We start from the raw sequence: 23,183 nt of genomic DNA on the forward strand, positions 1-23,183 counted from the left end.
TATAAGTGTAAATATATTTATATATATCAGTTTGGTTGTTCTCTCTCTCGTTTTCGGGTTTTTCTTAGTTTTTTTTCTCCCTCTTCTCCCTGAGGTTTTTTTTTGTTGGGGGGGGGACTTCTGGTGGTAAGGTTTGGAGACTTGGCAGGGAGCCAGCTTCAAACCATATCAGTAGGGGAGTCAGAAAGTCTCAGTACCTTTTTAGCTTAGAAATCAGGTGCTAATGATACAAATACACATACAGTCAGAGAGGTCTTACAAGTTGAAACACGTAAGAACAAGCTTTCAAACTGGTTGTTCTCAGGTACTTCATCCTGTCAATCAGATATTTTGACAGTATTGTGCGCCCTATATAAACAATTTCAACAGCTTTAACAAAGTATGGGGGTTTTCCCTGTTGTGATAATTATATTTATTATTGACAGAGGCTGAAAGAGACCCCTGAAATTTTAAAAGTAAATATATATATAACTGCAAAGAAGTAGGTGTCTTTCTGAAAATATTTTCAGGAAAGTCTAATAAATAATAAACAAAAAATAACAGATAAAATGGAAAAGTACTACCAGTGAAGGGCGAGATGAGAGGAGGAAGTTGGTAATTGTCTCTCTATTGCTCTATCTGCTAGTTACTGTTCATAGCACAATCACAGGGGGAGGGATTTCCAGAATTAAGAGCTTGGTCAGAATTTATAATTATTGCAAAAGCAGTACAGGTTGGCTGCCCTAGTGGCTTAGTTGGCAAAGTCTATACTTTGGCCTAAAGACAGAGGCTGTTCTCAAAGTGACACTTTTAGCTTCTGAACATGTGCAGTGCCTCACTTCCTACATCCTTTGCATTTGCTCAACTTGTCATGACTTTAATGATTTACAACTAAAGGAGAATGATCACTTTTTGTGGATATATGGCAGGCAACCCCTTTGTGAAAGCTGAATTCCAGACTACTCTTTAGGGGCAATATTGAGAACATCGAAGAATAAATCTAAAAATAAATCACAGCTTTGTGAAAATAATTTGAAAAAATATTTTTGTTCCTAAAGAGACTGCTTTCTAATCAGATAACATTAGAAAGATTAAAGAATCTGATCATCAACAGGAAAGATAAATATTTTCATGTGAAGTAAATGTTAAGAAACATACAATGTTACATTGCTTATTTATTTATTCCTGCCTTTATCTGAATTTTTAACATTTAATAATGAAAAGAATCTTAGGACTGTGCCTAAAATGCCTACCTCTTAGCATATTTCCTGAAATCCTGGCCAAACTAGGGTTAATCCTACTGTCTTTAACAAGACGCGGATTTACCTTCCATTTTAAACATCCTCAACAACAAAACCTCAGACTGGGCTTTTACATGTTACCAGAACAGAAACAATAATAAAAGTGATAGAATGGAGGGGGAAAAAAAGGGTGAGAAAAAAGATGAGGAAAACAGAGAAAAGAAGTGACAGCAAAAAGAGATTTTTATCAGTCACTCTGTTATCCCTTAATTACTCTTCACTCTATGGCCATTGATTCATGTTTGAAGTGATACGTTTCTTTTGACTCCCCCCTGATAATGAATCTGCCTATCTACAGAGCATACTGCAGATCATCTCCCATGGACACATACCAAGATAGGATACATAGAAATAAAGACAATCTTTCTAGGTTCCTAGTGTAAAAATGACTGGTTAGTAGTAAAGCTCCTATCATCAGTTATTCATTAAACTGAAGTGACATATTTGTCTACTTTGGAAAATACTGATGCGACCTCCAAAATATCTGGCCTGTCTGTGGTAATACAACTAGCACTGCTAGAAGCTTGCATTGCAGAGACTAGAACCCAATAAACATACAAACAGGAACCGCTCTTTTATTGCAAGAGATGGGTTACTCCTAAACATGGAAATGCCATAAAAAAAGGGAGCATGAAAAACCGGCTTGGCAGTCCCCTGTCCCGTTCTTAACCTGTGCACAGACAGATGCAGCCTTTGGGAAAAATACAGATATATTTAAAAGTTCAATGTTTAATTTAGAGAAAGTTGCAAAAATTACTATTGCTAATGCTTCACTGTAATCAGACATGTAGCATTTACAGTGTAACATTTATCTGTTTTGCCCCCCTTGCCTGCCTCTTACTTCTTCATGCCCAACCACATTCAGACTTTCTCATTCTTTATTATTAGCAAGACAGGCAATATAAGTGGGCACCCCATGAACTATTGTCAGTGATGTCTTGTTATCACTGGCAAAATACCCACCTGGAAACGACTAGGTTTGGGACAGGGGTGCCTGTGGTCACACGGTAACACAAATGTTCTGTTTGTCAAATTCCTTTTATTCTAAATGCTAAACAAATATTAGTCAGCTGAATTTGAGCACCGAACATTTCTTACAGGCTGCATGTCAGTGAATGAAAGGGGAGAAAAATTGAGAAAGCCACGAGCAACTCATGAAATACTAGAATATTTAAATGGCCACTAAAATTTTCACCTGCAAGGGTTCTGAAACGTGCTAAGTAAATACTAAAGGGTGGGAATATACTCCAGCACAAGTTAGCTACAACCACTTGGTTATGATAAGACTTCTATTTTTCCTGTTAAGAGACTCCATTCTCTTTAAAACATCAACAAGAAGAACCAAATGGGAATTCCCTAAGGTCAGCTCTGAGGAAACATAAACCTCTAATTCAATAACTCCGCTACTGCACTGAAAAAGGCCTTATTATTGCAGCATCCATATGGAGTCAATTGGACATTAATGACTAATCAATCCCTCCCCTTTCTATTCTACTTATAGTGTCACAAGCCATGTTTAGATTAGCCCATTTCCTGCTTAGGATCGCTCAAGATGTCTTTTGTTCTTTCAGGGCTGGCCTGATGGAGGCAGCTTAAACAAACACACGACCCAAGTGGTGCAGGAGTTATAAACTGCCATATGTGAATGAACAAAGGGGCCATACTAAAGCCTTTTGTGGTATTTGTTAATGTTTTTCATCTGAGTTTAAAAAGACCTAATGACTTTGTGGTGAGCTGATGCATGTGGCTCGTGGCTTTGCAAAATGAAGGAAATTCTAGCCAGTTATATATCAGCATATATTTTCCAAAGTGCCTTGTTTTCAGTTTTGGTGGCAGCGAGTTTACTTTTTTTAGTACATTTGTTTTACATATGCAAGCAAAATTCTTAATCTCAATTAAAACACAGCATTGTTTTTCACAGCCATCCTCATAACCTGCATAAATATCTTTCCCCCTTTGAAAATCTAAAGCTAAAATTAATAGTGAAATATCTGCTGAGTGTGAAATCAAAGCAACTGGTCTCAGCTCCACCATTGGTAGCAGTTCACTCACCAGCGTTTAAAGCTGAATTGTTAGTTGGGCCATACTAAATACTGAAACAATACTTCTAAATAAGCAACTAGCACATCCATGCTCCACAGCCAGCCGTTCCCAAATCTGTATTACTTAAATAAATTAAAACTGCTAAATGCAGCTACTTGCTTGATGGCTTAAACAAACAGTTTAGATTTCTTGACCACATTTTATGGCAAAACTTACCCTCATGGAAAATTGGCATGGAATGCACTAAAACAATACAATAATGCTTTAAATAACATGGAATATTAACTGAATTAATAGTGCTTAAGGCCTGACTTAAGCTCTTTGTGGCTGACACAGTTACGCATGTGCTCTAACATAAGAGCATAAGAAGTTACTCTGTGAAGACCCATGAAACATCTATATAGAAATTGGGATGAAGAAACAGTCTCTTCCATAAATTTAGGGAGGTGTTTAAGTGTCATCAGATTTTTCAATCATGTGCCACTTATAGACTTCAAGACCCTTCACAGATAATTAATTAAATGCTAACAACCCCATTCTGACATAGATATTATTGATAGAAAAGAAATGTGAAACATATTTAAGTTGAAAGTTACTCAGCCTAAGTTATCATGCCAGAAGCGAGGGATTGCCAATCAACATTCCCACAAACAGTACGGTTGTTTCCCTTTGATATTTTATTTCATACTCAATTGAGGAAAATAGAGGCCCACAGAAAGGAAAATACGGACAAAACAGCCAAACCCAAGAGAAATAATTGTAATAATCATTGTTAGGTATTTGACAAGATCTATTTATTTTATTTTCTTTTTCAGAAAAACTGCTGTTCTAACAGCTAAGAAATTATTGTTATTATACTAATCATATGCAAAGTCCAAATAATAAAAAGAGGGATGCATGAGTCTACTTAACATAAAAATGTTTCCATAAAAGTAACAACTTGACTGCCAGTAGAGCTGTTATTCATATAATTTCAAATTTCTCATGACACGAGTGTCACCTAGAACATTCAGAACATCTCGATACTGATTTAAAACACAGGAATTGATTCTTCAGTCTTTAGTCATCCCTAACAGGTTTTTGTTGAAAGAAATCCTGCCTGAACAAGGGCCATAGGACATTATCCATTCATATTTCAGTCAATGCTTTGGGTTTTTTTAAGATGGAGAAATGACAGACAGGAATTCAGCACAGAGAAAGAAGGCAGTCTGGTTTCATATTTGATGGATGCGTTGTTCAAGGTGTGACTGAACACTGTTCTTTGCTTGCTCACATGTTTTTTAGCAACACAATGAATTTTAGAAACTTAAATACCATGCAGTTTGTAAAAGGCAACTACATTTACAATGGGAGAGAGCTTTACAAAAACACCTCCCTCAAATTACCTGATATTAATGAAATGCAGAATACTTTGCAAAAGATTTTAATGTGTTGTAGTCACTGCTTTAGTGACCCATTTCATAGATTCAATCTTCAATAATTTGTCACTTTCTGAATGATACATCATTCTTTGTATCAATATAACTAATTCCTTCCATCCAATGTTTGCTGTTCTCAGTTGTCGTATCACATCAGTAATTAGATGGCAAAGACCTAGGGCTAGAATACACATATGCCATTTTTCCTTGCCTTTCACATGGGGTGCTGATATTACAATAATTGATAATATAATTAGTAAATAATATATCATGAGGGGAGAGAAGCAAAAGTAGCATGATAACAGGAGCTGTAAATTAACAAGTATTAATAAATATTAGGAAAAACTCTTCAGGCTAATACTTTAAAATATGGTATACCTGTGCATTTGGGATTTGTGAGTGAAATCAGGAAAATATTTTTACAAACATGGCAATGGCATGTCCCAGTATGTTACCACATTAACCTGGTTTGGATAAAAAATGGAGGATTTGCCATGGAATAGAGTCATGAAAATTTGCAAATCGTTCTTTTTTTAATTCCAGTGAAGCTACCCCTGTCCAAATTGAAAACATAACCATTTATTATTTGCAGAATCTGTGAAGATACTGTAATGCTACCCCACACAAATTTTAGACCACTGATTCTGTGAAAGTACAAATTAAGAAACTATTTTCCCCTTGCTACCAACGTCTGCACTAGACACTTGGACACTTGGCACATCTACATGGAAGAAAGACAGATGCTCTTAAACACTTTTCTATTGCTGAGATATTCTTGAAGGAAAAAGTTGTACAGAGTATAGACTTAGAAAAATAGACAGCTGTACAAAGAGGACTTGTTTGAATCTGTATCAATTGCTCAGGCGTAGCCAGAATATATGGTGTTCTCTCAATGCATTCATATTTCTGATCCACTCCCTGTGCTCATGGAGGTAAGGAAGAAGGGCAAGATTCTTTCCTCCTTCATGCAGTATGATATAATGGTTTCCTTCTCTATCAGCTGAAAATTCAGTTGTGCCAGGAAATTTTACACTATTTTACAGAGCTTCAAGCTTCTTTTGCAATATTGGAGCAATACCAAGAAATGTGCAGAGCTAAGAATCAGGACCATGGGGTGTTTTACACCTGGTGGCTGTACATGAATGTGAAAAAATGTTTTAAACCACTGAATATTTAATTTTTCACTCAGTCCACCCAAAAATAGCTACGCAAACTGACTGACGCTTTCAGCGTTTGTGACAATTTTCTCATGGTCGAAGATTTTCTGTGTAAAACTGCAGCCCATGGTTGCTTTTTACAGCTGCCTTTTAAATTCCTGAAAATAATGTTTTACTATATAATGGAAATTGGGACAAGGCCTTAGCCATAACTGTGCTAATAGGCACTCCTATGTAAAACTCAGGCCATTGTAAGTGTGGTTGATTGTACAACATCAGAAATTCTAACTAGAGGGTTTTTTTAAATAGACGTACTATTCTCTAAGAATCAATTACTGTAGCTTAGAACTGCCAAATGAGAAAGCCTCATATTTAGCAGTAGGAAAAAGATACCTGAGACATTTGAAAATCAAAAGTTAACAGTTGTGGAGGACATCCAGATTTGTTATTCTGAATGTGAGAAGCCTACTATATGCTAAATATTAGTGTCTTGAGAGGAAGAGGTTTCAATATCATGAAAAGATCACTCCACACACTCCCAGCTTAGATTTTTCAGTTCCCCCTCTAAAATGTTATGGAGCCGCTGGCAAGAACAAGATGCGTGAAGTGGTTGCCATAAGAAAAGTGATGGGGTGATTCCTAAAGACATCTTATTCCTATCCCATCTGCAGGGGTTGAGTTACTCCAAGGCTGAATCTCATCCAACACAATTGAAATATTGGGCCTAAGTACTTCTTCCCAGATTCCTGATCTGCTATGAGTTATTCTGAAAAATTTAAGAATATCACTCAAGTATCAGGCACAATTAGATTCATGGATGTTAAAAATGGCAAATGCAATAAATGAAGGCCACCTTTTAGCAACAGGTCTCATTGATTAAGATAACAAGTTATTTTATATTTAAATAATAAAGATACAATTATGGGATTTTACTTTTGTAATCAAAGACCTATAACAAGAATTCAGATGAGTAAAAATTGCAGTACTTGAGCTTACTACATTCTCTCTAGAAACATTTCTTTGTTTTCAGACGGCTTTCACAGTTTTCTGATTTTCATCTTTCCTCTCTCAACTGCCATAGCAACTATTACAAATATTTATGTGCGACAAATACTGGAGTGGAGAGGCATTCTTTCCTCCAGTATTTATGAAGCAATGTCACAAAAGTAGGTGATGCTTTATCATGCGTGTACTACCTGCTGTTTACACCTCTGCATAGGAGGGTGTTAAACAAGTTAGCTCACAGGTTTGGAGCATGTTGGCAGCCTGCCAAGATTGATCTGCCTGCAAATATATGGTTTCCTTTCACCTGCTTCTTTAGCTGCTCAAAGTCAACCTTTTTCAAAGTAAAGAAGGAACTCTCACCCTTTAGTGTAGGAAATTATTCAATATTGGGTGTACACAGAAGATTGTTGAGGCTTTGAGCATGTGGCAGAGGTGCTCCTTTAATAAAGTGTTGATCTATTTCTTACCTAATAGATTTTCAGGCACTTGTCATGATGTCTGCTCTGGTGTCAGAAAGACAGACCGTGTTAACTGCTGCAAATATTGAGCTATTCATTGACTTTATATGTTGGTCAACAAATCCGTTGTCTGAAAAGCTGCAGAACTGGTTTCTTAAGCTTTCTGATGAATTGAAATATATTCTTCTAAAAGATAAGGTGAGCTTGTGCCACTCCAAGCCTGGGTTCAGGTCCAAAATCAGATTCAGACCAAAAAATGTGCATATCTGAACTAGAATTAATAAGATCAAGCTAGGGCTTACTACTGGAATGAGTCGATTACCAGTGGTTATCCAGCTTGCAACTGGCTTGCAATCAGCGTACTTGGAGCATTGTTCAAAGACACCAGGAACAAACCAAAAAGGCTTAAAGTTATGTAATCTCAAACAGTGACTTGGTATATAGAAAACCACAATCTTTAATCCAAGGAATTTACAAACTGGAGTAAGAGACAGCAAGCAGGTAAAGAGAGGACACAGGCACTAAGGAGGGCATTTAAGGAGAATGGGGTGGTTCCAGTCCCATGCTGAGGACTCTAATGACTGACTTGACAACTAGGTTTCATAGCAAAGATTATCCTCTAGGAGACTTTGAAAAGTCTCATTAGTCTAATACAAGAACAAATTAATACATAGATACAGATAAAGTAGATACACCCCACCATATTATTAAAAATTGTTTCTATCTAAACTAGCAGGTCTGTACCTACGCTCAGAACTATGGTCCATGCTTAACACACACTGGTAGAGTATTATCAAAGAAAGAAGCAGCAAGTACTAAACACAAGGTTTACAGAATCGAGAAATCTACCACATGAAAAATGTGAATGAAAGCGTCAAAACAGGACTCAGAACTCTTTTTTGTCCCAAATGGCAAATTGTGAGGCCAAATATTTAACTCACAAGCCACTGATTCTAATATACTGACATGAATGAACATAAATATGAAGTACTAATAATGCATTTTCATCTATTTCCATATGTTTTATAAAAATTAATTTAACTTTGCAACACATCTTATTTTTCACTTGGGAAAGCAGGGCACAGAGAAGTTATCTCAAAATAAGACAGTGAGGCAGTGGCAAAACAATAACATTCAGATGTTTTTGCCTTGAGTCTAGGATTCAATCAAGAAAATTACATTTCTACAGATCCAATTCTTTGACAGGAAGAAGATCAGGTCTTGATGGAATTTGAATCCCTGAATATGACTGCTGAAGGATACCACACTGCAACCTGAGCTAAGGCATATTTCTATCTACTAGAAAACAAAACCTTAACACACTCCCTACAAATTTCCAAGACATTTGACCACAATCCCAAAACCAGAAGGATCCATAAACATAGAGCACATGATACAAGCACAGGATCCAGAAACATCAAGCACATTGTACAATTCAAAAGAAGCAGCACTATCACCCAAAAGTGAGCATTGGTGAAAGTCTTTTTTAGAACTTGAACCAAAAAAAGCATATTCACATCATGTAATATTCTCAGTAAATGAGAACTAAATACTTAGTGTTTATTATACCAAATACTTAGTATCATACAGGTTCCCTGATCTAAAATTTGAACAGGGCTTACCCATGGCTCCTGACTACACTCTATACACTCTGGTTCAGTTGATATATGTCAGTCATGTTCAAGAGAGGTTTTAGCTATAGCTGGATTCAAAGCTGTATTGTTGTGTCCATGCCAGGTAGCTGTATTTCAGTACTGACAATCTCAAATGTTCAAAATCATGAAGCCACCTACAGTAAGACTGCTGTTTCCTTTAAAATTATAACATTTGGGGAAAAAAACCAAACATCCTTGTTTCATTCTATAGTTGTCTGTTGCTTATAATTTTTGGATATCAGTCATGGAATGTTTATGAGGCTATTAAATAATGGTTTTGAATTTTGCTAGCTAAAAATGTATCATATATTTCAACTGACAGCTGGGATTTCAGGTAATGAAATAAGTCAAACAGCTGTGGATTATTCTTCAATGGTGTCACAGTCAGTGGCAATGTTTTGAAGACAGTTTGAGCATGATTTTTAACATAGTTAGCTCAGTCCTGCTGGTGGCTAAGGAAGTAACAGAAATGTTGGTTTATGTCACATTTAATATAAAACTCTTGCTAATGATTTTCAGGCCTCCATTCAGATGACTGTTACCTCATTATGAGTAACACAAACTTTGAAGAAGACTTCATACACCAGGTCATCTCTAGAAGTACATCTAGTTACCATTAATTAACTCTTACCTTTAATTGACCTTAAAAAAGTTTTCACACACTGGGTAGGGGCAACAAGTTAAAAAAATATTCTACAGTGTTTTAAATTTGTCTAATTACTAAGTTTGAAGAATTTCAAGCTTTATCTTATAATTCATGATTCAAGAAAAAAAATAAATGTAGCTTCATGTTCTGATCAATGAGCCAGTACCTCAAGCACTCCTAAAATTACAGGAAAACATGACTCTGATCCTGTCAAACTCAGATCTCTACCGTATGTTATAGAAAAGATGTAAGGTGCATAGAGAAATCATTGCTAGATACTATTACAAAAGCATTCCATAAAACAGAAGTCTGCTGATATGTCTCATAACAAATTACTTGAACCTTAAAGGCTGTGTTAAAACGATGGGAATCAGGAGGACTTCCCAGATCTCAAATGCCCGTTGGGCATTTTCCTATGGAAATGCAGGTGTGCAGGTACAAATGTAGGAGTGGAATTGCACTTCCACAGCCCCTTTGGTCTAGGTCAGTGGGTGGGTCAGAATGCAGCCCAAACTGCACTTCCCCCCCCGTTTATGACCAGCAGTGGGACTAAATTTGGAGTCCTTAGCTCAGGAAAAAATCTGCTACACCATTGCCCCATCTCTACTCCCTTCACCCACCACCACTTCAAAAGAACCCTCTACAGATTATTAATATTTTCTCTAAATGTAGTGACTTTCATAATTCTGAAGTTCTAAAATTCTAGTGATGAGAGTAGATCCACCTGGTAGATCTAACAGCCATACACCCACTCTGTCACAACTGCACTTGGGCCTCAGAGATCTGGATCTACTTCTGACGAGAAAAGGGCAGCAAAAGTTGACCATCAGTATGTCACTTTGGAAATCTTTATTCTCTGTTTGACTGTGTCATTTGTGTAAAAGCATACAAACCCTACAGAAATATTATCTAAAGATGTCTACATCAACCTGCATTCAAGTGGCATCTAAAACAAAATTTAAAAAAAAGATTTAAAGTAACAGTGACAAAACAGAAAGGAAGGTGTGAAACACACTGAGTCTTCAAAGAATATGACTATGCCTATTAGGAATCTTTGACATTCAGCTGACATTATGACTGTGGCAACACAATAAAATGTAACCAAGTACTTTTAGAGGGGGCGAAAGAAGAGAAACAAAGCTGGCAAAGGATCTAGAGCACAAGTCTAATGAGGAATGACTGAGGGAGCTGGGAGTGTTTACCCTGGAGAAAAGAAGGCAGAGGAAAGACCTTATCTCTTTCTACAACTACTTGAAAGGAGGTTGTATCCAGGTGGGGTCAGTATTCTTTCCACAAGGAACAAGCAATAGGACAAGAGGAAATGGCCTGAAGTTGTGCCAGGGGAGCTTTAGATTGGATATAAGGAAACAGTTCTTCACTGAAAGAGTTGTCAATCATTTGAACAGATTGCCCAGGGAAGTGGTTGAGCCAGTAGCTACTGAAAAATCAATATACTAGAAGCCTCACGTCCTGGATGCTGTGATTGCTGCCTTCCACTCTAAATGATGTCAAGCTAGAAGTGTCATCTCTTAGCCAGCTTGCCAAAGATAAGGGGCAAAACTTGGGTGATATTTTGAATGTCTTTTTCTTGCATCTGGTTGATATCTAAATTCACCTTGTCTGCAACTAGAAGGACAAATAAGCTGCTCAGTTTTGATCTCCTGCCAATGTTTTTTTTCAGATCAGCAGAGGTATGTATCCAGCACCTCTTTTTCAGAGCTGCTAAACAAATTCTGGAAATCTGAATCCATTCATGAACTCAGATTTCTAACGTGGCAACGCACCATGCCCAAAATGCCCCACTAGCTCTAGAAAGACATGTACACTGTCCTTAACCTGGCACACATCACTGTAGCTTGGGTTACATATGTCAAAGCTTTGCTCTGCACTATCCAGTTACAAGGGGGGGCTGTCACTACCACAAGGTGTATCAAGATACCAAATTAAGGACACTAGAAAGAGAATGGATGAACTGAAGGAAATGAGCTAAAACAAGAGCGTCATCAGAGACCTGATGTCATCTAAACCAGTAACTGTGTATCTGTAAGTATTCCATTGCAACTTTTCACCCAAACTGACAAAAAAATATTCTTTAACATGTTGAAGTATGAGATATTGTTGCTGGATGGAAATTCCTTTATAAAGCCGTTTATAAATAACTGATTAGTCAAAAAGTATTTTTGAAGTCCACATATCTACCAATTCCTCTTTACTAGAAAATCGGAATCATTGCAAAACACCTGTCTGAAAGTTTTCATCTACATTCTGTTCATTACTTTTCTGTTTACAGACAATACAACAGTGGCTAATCACATTCAATAAAAGATGAATAAATGAAGCTCATAAGTAACAGTTCCCTGAAGTTTACTGGTCCTATTCTTTTGATCAAGAAAAAAATGAGTCTTTGGATTTGTCAGACGTTTGGATTTTAATGGAAAAGATCAGAGGTGTTTTAACCTTTTCAAGCCATAACTAGAATTTACCCAGTTTAAAAAAGAGTGAAATGACTCTCAAACAGAAGTAAATTGAGGAGGCAAAACCCTGCATAATATTCTATCTCAATAGTACATTAATTTTACTACATGACTTCCTACATGACTATATAGGGTTCCTATATGTCTACGTGTTCTCTTCTAATGTACGATAGGGTAAAGTGACATCCACTTCCAGAACATGCATGGTAATCCTGCTGGAGACTCAACTCAGTCTTGGTAAATACTGATTTCCACCTGTGGCTTAACACATATAGAATATATAGATATATATAGAACCCTCACTGAAATGAGCGCACTAAAGGTTGATATCATGAAAAAGACCTTTTCATACAGAAAAATGTGAAATATTTTTCCATTATCATTTTACAGCTTCCTGAGAGTAGATTTTACTTGCTTTATCATGAATAGGCAGTGAGTGTACTGGTGGGTAGATTTCTTAAAATGCTCTAACCTTCTTCAAAGCTGCTAAATCCTAAAAAACTGGTGAAAATATACATACATACATATATATATATATACATGTATATATATATTTCCTGAGATAATTTTCTCAATATTTCCTAAAATGTTATTAATAGTTTAAAATGTAAACACTTAATGGGTAGCTGCTTGGGGGAGAAATAGTTGTGTTGCAGAAGTGCTAAAATGGCTATATAATCCTTTTCATGTCTTATCGAAATCATGGACTTATCGAAATCTCACAAATTCAGACAGAAATCAATCAAGTGTTACCCTGGGATGTAAGATAGGCAGTACTTATGACACTGGCAGTGTTTCAGCCATATCATTCTGTGATGTAGTGTTCAATAACCCATGGTCAAAATTGCAACTCACCTTCTGCATCTTCTGGCCTTGTAAGATCGATGACACCAGGGCCAATTTTTCCATCTTCACTGGGTTTCCCTGTTAACTGTGGGCCTAAATTTTCAAATCTTGTTCTCTCCTGGAAAAGAACAGAAGGAGTCTTAATGCTCCATATAGGATAGTTCTCATTATATGCCTGTGCATATGTGTATGCGTTGATACATGCCTTATTTTTTAAATCTGAACAAATAATGAATGCATCTAATTAGAATTTTAGCTCAGGGACAATTTTTTTTTACAGATTCTGAATGTTTGCATTTATGAAAATCAGCTTTAAATGTGAAACATATACAGAAACTTTGAGATTATTTTGATCTGCACTGCCATAATGCATAAACGATTGTACATGCAAATACAAAACACTCTTGGCAGCACACAGTGCTGATTGATGCTGCTCACTTTGCCTTTCCACTTATTTTCTAACTTAAACTGAAAAAGACAATCAACATTTGGGAAACATGAAAATTCAGAAGTGGAAAGAAGAGCTTGTGTTAAAATGCACTGTTATTTTAATGAAAAAAGCACTTTTTCCTCACTATGAAATTTGAGTTTGCATTCATACCTCTGTGAAAATACAAGTCTGAATTTTATGCAGAGGTTTTCAAAGCCATGTATTTGAAACAAGGAATATTAGAGGACAGAACTGATATTATTTTGTATAGAAATTTAAATTGTGCCTCAGTGAAAATGCAACTTAAGAAGACAAAAAAAGGAAAAAAAAAAAAAGAAAAAGGACTGCTCACTCCTAGAAAAACAGAAAGCTTTTGAGAGCTGGAGACCTCCACAGGAAACCTGGAATTAGAAAGCAGAAACTGAAAGGTATTTTATTTGTTAACCCAGTTCCTCCGTCAACTACTGGACAAGGGTAGTACAAAAGACAGTGTAATATTGTCTCTCAGTAGTAGTCTCTGTAGTACTGTGTATCAGTAGCAAAGTGTTCAATGGTTATCATTAATTTAGCATTCTCATTTGGAGGAACATAGCATGTTTTCCCTCTTGCCTTGTTGTTACCTCTTCAGACTAAACTTGGCATTATGTTGTACTTGTGAATGAATGAAACCTTGTTGTTCATTACTATGAAACAATATTAAATGTCATGTCAGCTTGAATTTAGAGACATGAAATACCAGCTTTCAGCTCTATGAACAGTTTCTCCATGTTATACTTAATGCATTATGCAGAAGTAGAGTGCTGATTGCTGTTCAGTCTATTGTTCAATGACCTAGTTCTGTGCTATGCTTACTAGACATAAGAAGAAAACATTGTGAGTTTCTCTCCTAAAAGATGGTTAGAAACTTGGAAATATTTTTAAGGACAAAACATATTTGAGGGCCTTGACTCCTCATTTGCTCCACCTCCAACTACTCCTTTCCACCTCCAACTACTCCTTTCTAATGTGATTATTTTTCTATTATCATTATGTTTCAGCAATGAAATCTCACCAGGACAAGTGACAAATTGTTTTGATTCCTCATGCTTTTGATTCCTTCAACCATGTATTTTTTTAAATTATTTTGTGTTTAATATGCAGAGGAATAGAAAGCACAATCTGACACTGGATTTGCCACAACATGCAGCTGAGGCATTTCAGGTACTAACTGCATTTCTAAAAGTTCCTCAGAATCTTCCAGCTGTCAAAAAAAAAAAAACTCTGCATTTTATATTTGTTAACTTCTTTGCTTATTTTCTTCTATAAAATCCAAGGCTGATGAAGGAGCTTACATATATGAAGGAAATCATGAGAAAAGAAAGGGTTACAAATGAAATGTGACCGCAGAAAGGCATTGCCATACTAGAGGCCCAATATTTTACTGAAAGATGTTTTGCAATGTAACAATACACCTGAATCATCACGATGGGATAGGTTTTACTGATAGAATAAAAAATAAGTTTGTCAAGGATTCTGTGTTCCACTGCAAAGGGCTGATTTGCAGTTGAGATAAAAACAAAGATCAGTGCTAAGAAAACAGCTTTTGGCACATTTATTTTCTCTTCCAAAATATTTGCACTAAAAGCTTTTTCTTAAGGATGTTAATACAACACCTGCAGTATTCTTGAAGGAGAAATACCTTTCTGCTATAAAAACCAACAGACCTTGCTACATATCAATATGCACACTTGGAATATCTTTCTAGTCATTCATTCTCTTTGATTTTACCAGAAAATATTCAGTTACACAAAAAAAAAAAAAAAAAAAAGAAAAAAGAAAAAAAAGAAGAAAGAAAGTTTCTGAAAGAATATCAATATTTTGACATGGAAGGAGAAAAGGGAAAATTACATGATAAGGTTCAGAAACAGTAAAATGAAAGCACTTATGCCATAAAAATACCTGCTCTTGTCAAACAAAGGAGATGTACTTATAGTTATTTCATAACCCCCTCCTTCTAATTCATAAAAAGCTTTAACAAAGCTAGTTATATTTAAGTCTCTGAAATGCCTTTTAAAGTAATTTGTTTGCTTGGTTTTTTACTGAAAATTATCATCATAGTGATAGAAAAAAATGCTTGATATTTGCATTGGTTTTATAAAAATTCAAAGAACTAAAAAAAAAATAGAAAACTCTCCCTCAATACTAATAATGTTTTTATCTAGTAGATGCCTTTACATTTCCACAAAATAGAACAAAATCACATGAAATTTATTATTAGAGAGAAAACTTGTCCCACCCAGCTCAAATCCTTTTTAGTGGGATTTGTCTTTGCTTCCGTCTTGAATTCATCCTAGAAAGAATAGGTACTAGCACTAAAAATCCCTTAAAAGTATATGTTTGCCTAGAATGATTAAGAGGAAGATTGATTCTCTACTTCATGTTCCTATATGAAAAAACAGACATACCTTCATTAAAGCTACATGGTTATACATAGCTGCGCTAACAAATATGCTACCTACACATGCATTACATTTGCACGTATATGCATCAATTACTGGATAGATTGCTGCCTCCTTAACAGACATCAGTAGAAAATTTTGGTGAGTTTCCAATAAAGTATACTGCTATGGACAGTGCAGGTGTTTTCTTTCATGTGAGAAAGCATTTTGGACCCCTATTTTGAACAGATTTTTTTGTTGTTGTTGTTGGTTTGGGCTTTTTTGTGCTGGCTGTGGAGCTTATACTGTATAGTTACATTAAGTTTTCCCATTTCAAACTCAGAAAAAAAGGTCTAAGACATGACACTGACAACCCTTCCTCATGACTAGACCAACATAGTCAGCTGGAGTTGGCATTACAAAACCGAAAGCACTTCCCAACACAAATCAGATCCTTTGTGCTTCTTTATATGTTGAACACACAGTAAAAATAATTCTTCCTTTAAAATGAGAAAAAGAAGAGAAAAAAGAACCTTCTGAGCAACCAAATCTTAATTTTCCATTCTGTGATATGATTAGGCACTTATTTATGCATTGTCAGTCACAAACATGCAGAAAACGTAAAAGTTATTGAAAAAATTAAAGTCTGCTCAACTGTCTTGCAGGACTGTTGGTTCTCTAAGTGCTTTGAAATTATGATGTATGAGGTAGATGTTGCATATTAAATAAAGATATTTAAATTATAAAGCCCCCGTTAGTGAGAGCTGATGAATGTTAAATGTTATGAGCCACAAGGCTGTGGCATCCATCATATTCACATATTATCACAGTCAGTGATGGAGCGGCCCCAGTGATGACAGATAGACTGCTAGATAGTTATCCCTTATTTCCAGCGTCGCCAAGCAAGCCTTTCAACCCCTTTGGCATTATATTTAGCTTTGCATTAAATTAGCAACTTTTCCGTCACGTTCTGCCAGAAAGTATCAATTCTTTCTTCACGTGTGGAAGGTAAAAGAATGATTCAGTGAAGCAAGGAGTAAAGCAAAAGGAATCTGTAGCCTCTACCTCTGTAAAGGCTGCAAACTTCAAATGACTAGAAACAAATATAAAATTGTGATCTTGTGAAAGAACAGCAATGAAACAGTAAGCACACAATAATGGCTTTTTCTCTGCACTTAGATAAAAGCTGAATTTTTGATGCGCACAGTATATTTTCATAAAATTTTATATACTATGTTTTATACACTTATTGGCTATTCCATAATAATGTGTGTGCTAACAGTAAAATTGCTCTTAAATTTATGTGTGTTATTTATACGCTCCCACGTAACAATGCTTTTTGTTGTAAAAAATATTCTGTTTATTAATGTAACTTTACAACCACTGCATCCAGGATCCGTGGTAAATTAATGACATTTTTATTATTTTATAGTGTCATTAAATTTTTACTGATCACTCCATCAAACAGAAGCAATAAAGGCCATAATGCAAACTGGGACACTTAGATCAGGGGAGCAGGAAGGCATTCCATATAGTCTGAAGTAAACGGCTTGCCATAAATGATATTTATACCATCTTTAAGGATGTGAGAATACTTGGACAAGTTTGGCAAAACTGTTTCTGTAGTACCGTGGATTGTGTACTTAAATAACAGTTTACTTGCCAGCAAGACAATTTTTTTTCAAACCATATGCGAGAAGATGACTGATTGCATCCATCTCTTGAAAAATAATATATGAAATGTAATAATACACTGGGCACCCCTCCCTTCTGGATTACCAAGACTGATCTGACTATACCCATGCCTCAAATTATTTCAACATGCTTGCTTTTTCCACATCTGAAATGTATGCTTAGTCTGAAATGGAAAATGGCATGCATGGTGATCGTTGTGTAAAAGATTTAAAATATATATATTTTTTGCAAACAAATACTTTTATTTAAGTAGACGTGTTTGGACAATGATGTAATACCTTTATTTCAATAGCCTAGCATGGAAGCAGTTACCAACACTAATTTAAAGAGCCAGTTTCTAGAAAAAATCAAATTAATATGGGTCATTCACAGAAGCCACAGAACATATGACTGAAGGGATATTATTTCTTCTGAGGATAGTGCTTTAGTTAGAATGACTTCAAATAATTATCACATGTTGCCTTTATGTATGAAATGTATTTCAATTGAATTATTCCATACTAAATGTTCCAGTAGCTTATTTGCTAACTGTGATCTATTCCCTTCATGTACCGTGGACAGTAAACAACAGGCAAACAACTTAATGTATTCAAAACATAAAAAGGACATTTTCAGTAGAACACAGAGAAAATTATTCCCAATTTGAATAAGGAGGAACCAAAACTCCTTTTTTCTCCCCTCTGGAAAGTCAAGATACAAAAGTCCCAAGCTTTTCACCTTGTTACTACTTTTTAACAGCTAGGACTGAAAAGTTAAATTACCCTCCACTTAGAATCTTTTGCAATGTCTTGGCACAGCAGGGATAATTACAAATTGACTTTCAGCCTTATCTCTGGATATTTTAGTTATTACTGGTGGGAAGTTTAAACATTAACCTTATTACAACAATGTCAATCATCCTACTGGTGTGCAGGCATGCAACTGCTGGAATTCTTTGGATGGCAAAGTAGATAAACACAATAGTGGCATTATTGCTACAATTAAAAGCAAGGCCTTTGGCTTTGCAGAACCGTGGTGAATGTCTAGGACTTGTTTTCAATGTCATAGCAGCAGGACTTGCTCCAAGAAACCAGAGAAATTAAATTAGCAAAGCAGGCAAACTTGTAGGAATGCTGATATTTTAAGATATCACAAGATACAAGGTGTATCTTTTCCAACCACTGATTTACAGGTTTTAAGAATGAAGGATATGCAGATACCTATGATGTTGACACAACCTTTACTTAGTTTTTTATGTAAGTGAAATACCTGAATTCAATGATCTCAGGAATCAAAGAGGGGCAGTTAGTGAATTTTAACCCTGACATACTGCTGCTTCCAGTTTTGGAGGGCCCCTATGTTCATAAACTGTTACAGTGCTATCTTTGTATGCTGAACATACAGCATGGACTAGCGTCCCTGCCACAGACTACAGATTTTTGTTACACTGCAGTGCCTCAAAGCAAACAGCTTGCTTGAAAAGATGTGGGGAGAGAGAAGCCACTAGGTCCCCTTTTAAATATACTCTTCCATCTTAAAGTATAACTGAAAAGTAAAAGGTTAAAAGCAGATAACAGGGAACTAACACTAAAATTTCTTTGCCTGACTGGCAAGCCTCAGCTGGCTTCCACGTGACAATGTGACATACGCAAGACCATCACAGGCAAAAAATACTCCAAAGTTGTTCAGCACAGAACTGCATAGTGATTGTCACTTTCTTCTTTTAAGACCCAGGTTCTGGAGTCAAAATGGGGAATTGCAATTTCATCAAAATTTAAAATGTCTAGAAAAAAATTTGAAACCAGAGGGCTAGGGGCAAAAAAAACCCCTCATCAGATAAGTAAATGCCGATGCAAATAGCCTACTTGTAAACACTCTCTTTAGCTAATTATTTTGGAAGCCTGATCTTAAGGATCAGAATTCCTAGAGCTTCTACTTACTTAGTGTGAGCAGTAGCCATCTTGATTTCGAAACACAAATAAGAATAATTTAAATTAATTTTCTGATTATCAGGAGCATTCAGCAGATACTAAGTGCATATAGACTTCAGTGCATTGAAGCTTGCTTTCAGTAGTAAGCATTTCAATTCAAACATATTTTTTAAAAGCAGAAAAAAAAGAAGAGATAGCAAATCTTTCCACCTAAGAAGGATATTATGCCCTCCTACACATGAAATATTGCCATCCCCATAACTATTGCCATGCTTGCAGGGACTCCTAAGCTATGGATCTGCCCTGGTTAGATTACTTTCAACAGGATTACTGCACTTACTGAGCCCCCTTAACCAAATGCTTTATGTCTTTGTTCATATGGTTTTAATATGATTTTAACCAATTGCAAGGTTATTTATAAGTTTGCAACTCCCCAGTAGTTAGAGTTATGAAGCGTTCAGACTTAAGCATATCCAGTTGTGTGGTAACCCAACTACTGCTTTCATGCGGTTTCCAACTTTTTATTCATGCACAAAGGCATGATGCATGGCAGTATCTGAGACCTTTCTGACTAACTCTTTGTTTCAGCAGCAAAATCATACAGCAGCCTGCAGTAAAATTACACATCAACTAAAAGGTAAAGATTAAAAAAAAATAAATAAAAAATTCACATGAACTGTGAAATTCCACCTCAGACTGATGAGAAGTCATTAGTCCTTGAAAAACAAAGGGACAATCAATTAAATTAACAGCTGGTAAATGAAAAGCAAACAAAAGGAGTTACTACTTTACACTCTGTATAATACGGTTGTAGAATTCGCCAGAGGTCAGAAAGAGTCCAAAGCTTGGTCTGTCACTTGTTTTTAAAAGAGCTGGATAATTTTATGACTGTTAATAACATTTGTAGTAACACATGCTAAGATAATCAAATCTCGTGTTCCAGAGTGTAAGCTGTTCAACTGTTGAGTTGAAGAGAAATTCCCTCCTCTCTGCTCCCTTCCCTCCTGACCAACATCCACAGATGATTAACTGGGAGCCTTCTAGGGAGAGAAGTTAATTTTCTTTTATAACATCACTAGATTTAAGGGAGAACTGGTAAATGGTACAGACCAAATCTATTTACCTTGTAATTAGAAGGAATTTGAATGCAACCATTAAAAAAACCCCACCATGCTTTCTTTTAATTAAACACATACCTGTGCATTTTTGAGAGACAGACAAAAATAAACACAAATTACAATTGACATACACTTCTACTAGGAAATAGCAGGACTGTTGCTTGGTTTTTTCTGTGCTACAAAGTGACTGATGGAAGCAATTCAACAGCTACTCTTGGACCTTCAGAATGCTCATTCAAATTTTTAACGTTTTATCTACAAGTATAAATCTGTAAGGACGTGGCAAAACAAAGAGAGTTTTTTTCCTAGTAGACTAAATACTACAAAGGAATAATAATATATATACATATCTCAGTTTAATTTAGCAGGTGGTTGGACCTTGTCAGTTATGACCTCATTTTCACCAAGTAATTCTAACTATTTAAAAGCAGAGCCATTTAAATGTCATAAAAGTGAACAAAAATACTTTTACCAAATTTAGACAATGCCATGATACTGTATGTATATCTGCATGTTCCCCCAGGCTTTTACACTTGAGACTAAATTTCAGTGAAAGTATTGTCATGCATTACAATCAGAACAGAATTCAGAAGATGAGAGATCTGGTTACTTGCCTCAGAACTGTGAACCTCCTTCTCTCTCAATCACCTAGTAATATATTACAGGCTGAAAACCCAGTTTTAGCAAGAAGCCACAGCAGTGTAACAACCAGCAAAACTATTCTAGGTTCAGCACAACAACTTTTTTTTTTTTTTTGGAATGGAAAAAAAAAGGCAGAAAAGAAATCACCAACGCCAATTTCCTTGCGGTGTTCTGCAAACCTCAACAGCACAAAGCAAATTCAGCTGCTCTCCACACAGAGTTGGGAAAAGAAAGATCTTAAAAAAATCCAAAAAAACACAGACAGACACATACATGCCACTGGTCAAACATATTGAGAAGAAATCTGATGTTCTTTTGTGAACAGCATGTGAACAGTATTTGAGCACACATAAACAGGCACATATATACATTTAATTTTAAACCTATAAAAGCTAAGAGAAGGACAGATGATGTTCTCATAAATACCTCCATTGCATCATTTCAACTGTTCGTTATGATAGGCACATGTCAGAGTTTGGGACACTATCAAACAATTCTGGAAAAACTTTGATAAACTTGGACTACATGATGTAATAATCAATTATCAAATAGCAAGAAGTACACTTTTTCTACTTGACACATGGGTAGTAGTTATAAATATTCAAAATCAAATATTCCAAATACTGTATTTGCCAGTGGTTTTACAATTAAATTTCAGGAAAAATCTGAATCTGAGTTTTGTGCATTTTATTACAGCAAACTTTGAACATGAATAGTGTTATATATTGTAAGTGTAAATTCAAGTAGCTCCATTAGGGTAAATCTTTCCAGGCTTTAGAAGTACAGATATCTAACCCAGATATTGTGAATGAGTCACTGGGGGTACCTACCCCTTTTGTTTACATCTATAAGCAATGGAAGCCTCTAGATATGTCTGTTCCAACCTGTGTTCAGGGAGACACCTGAAGTAGTTTAAATTGGTGATGCAAAAGACACTTGGGCTTAAATGTTCATATTCATATTTAGAATTAGAAATGCAATCAAGGCAGTTAACAAAATCCCACCAAATGCTACTGTTTTCAAGTATATGCCTTGCCTTGTGCTGGATGTAAATATATAATTGCATACCATGCATATAAAGATTAAGTAGGCTTTTTCTGTATTTATCAAGCTGGGGTTTTTTTAGCATTTTAAGTATACTTTTTCAAGGTTGCATTTTATCATTGCTGCTTATACATTGCTCTATTTATACTCGGGCCTCTTTTGTTATGTTCAGAGAGAAAAGGAACACATCAGTAAGGCATAAGGATGGGTGACAATGGAACAATGATAATAACATCATTATGCAGTGTTTTGCCTCTTGTACCTCCATCACTGCCATGTTTTTCTCTGATTACTTCAGCCTCAGGAAAAAGTGCTGCTTACTGTTTATGTCAGGAAGGCAAGATTACTGTTTGCATGATTACAATATCAAGTATGATGTACGTAATGCCTGTGATAATATAAATGTACCCCTCAACTACCTCCTGTCTTTAATCTTCATGTAACAGGGAAAAAAATACAATAACAAAGAAAACAAAACAGTGAGTTGCAAATTCTTGCAGCCTTGTATAGGCCTTAATCTTGTAAGGTGCCAAATACTTTTACTCCTGTCTAGGAGAGGCCTCAAGGACATGGATAGTCAGTACTTAACTCCAGGGGAATATATTGAGAATGGACTAATGCACTTTACAAAATCAGGACCAAAGCCTGCCATTCTTAAATGTTTACATGGAATCCGAGAATCAAAATTAAACAGGTTCTTTCCAGGCTGAAGAAGATGCTTCTTCCCTCTTAATGATTATTTCTTTTTCCCTTTGAAATGGCTAGGTGGAAGGCCTTCTGGTATGAAGAAGAATTATTCTTGTTTAGGAATAAAACAATGCAAAGCCAAGAAGATTGTTCTGTAAGGATCCATGCAAGTGGACAAGACCTTGCATTAACAATGTCCTGGCTGAAGACAAAGGGGTAGCTCTGCATCACAGAAATTGCTAGATTTACTTGCTTATC

General features: G+C 35.9%; 1 protein-coding gene across 15 annotated transcripts in view; it reads right to left on the reverse strand.

Annotated features, from left to right (window-relative positions):
• The window catches only part of SOX6 (SRY-box 6), a 376,930-nt gene that overhangs the window by 20,628 nt on the left and 333,119 nt on the right, over nucleotides 1–23,183 (reverse strand). For all 15 annotated transcript variants that reach the window (XM_027700993.1, XM_027700982.1, XM_027701004.1 and 12 more), the window contains one exon: nucleotides 12,992–13,100. In XM_027700993.1, coding sequence (XP_027556794.1) covers nucleotides 12,992–13,100 — 109 coding nt within the window. The remainder of the gene's footprint in view (nucleotides 1–12,991; nucleotides 13,101–23,183) is intronic.

Source organism: Neopelma chrysocephalum, unplaced genomic scaffold (genome assembly GCF_003984885.1).
Source record: "Neopelma chrysocephalum unplaced genomic scaffold, ASM398488v2 Primary Assembly neopelma1_24, whole genome shotgun sequence".
In the NCBI taxonomy this organism is placed as follows: Eukaryota; Metazoa; Chordata; class Aves; order Passeriformes; family Pipridae; genus Neopelma; species Neopelma chrysocephalum.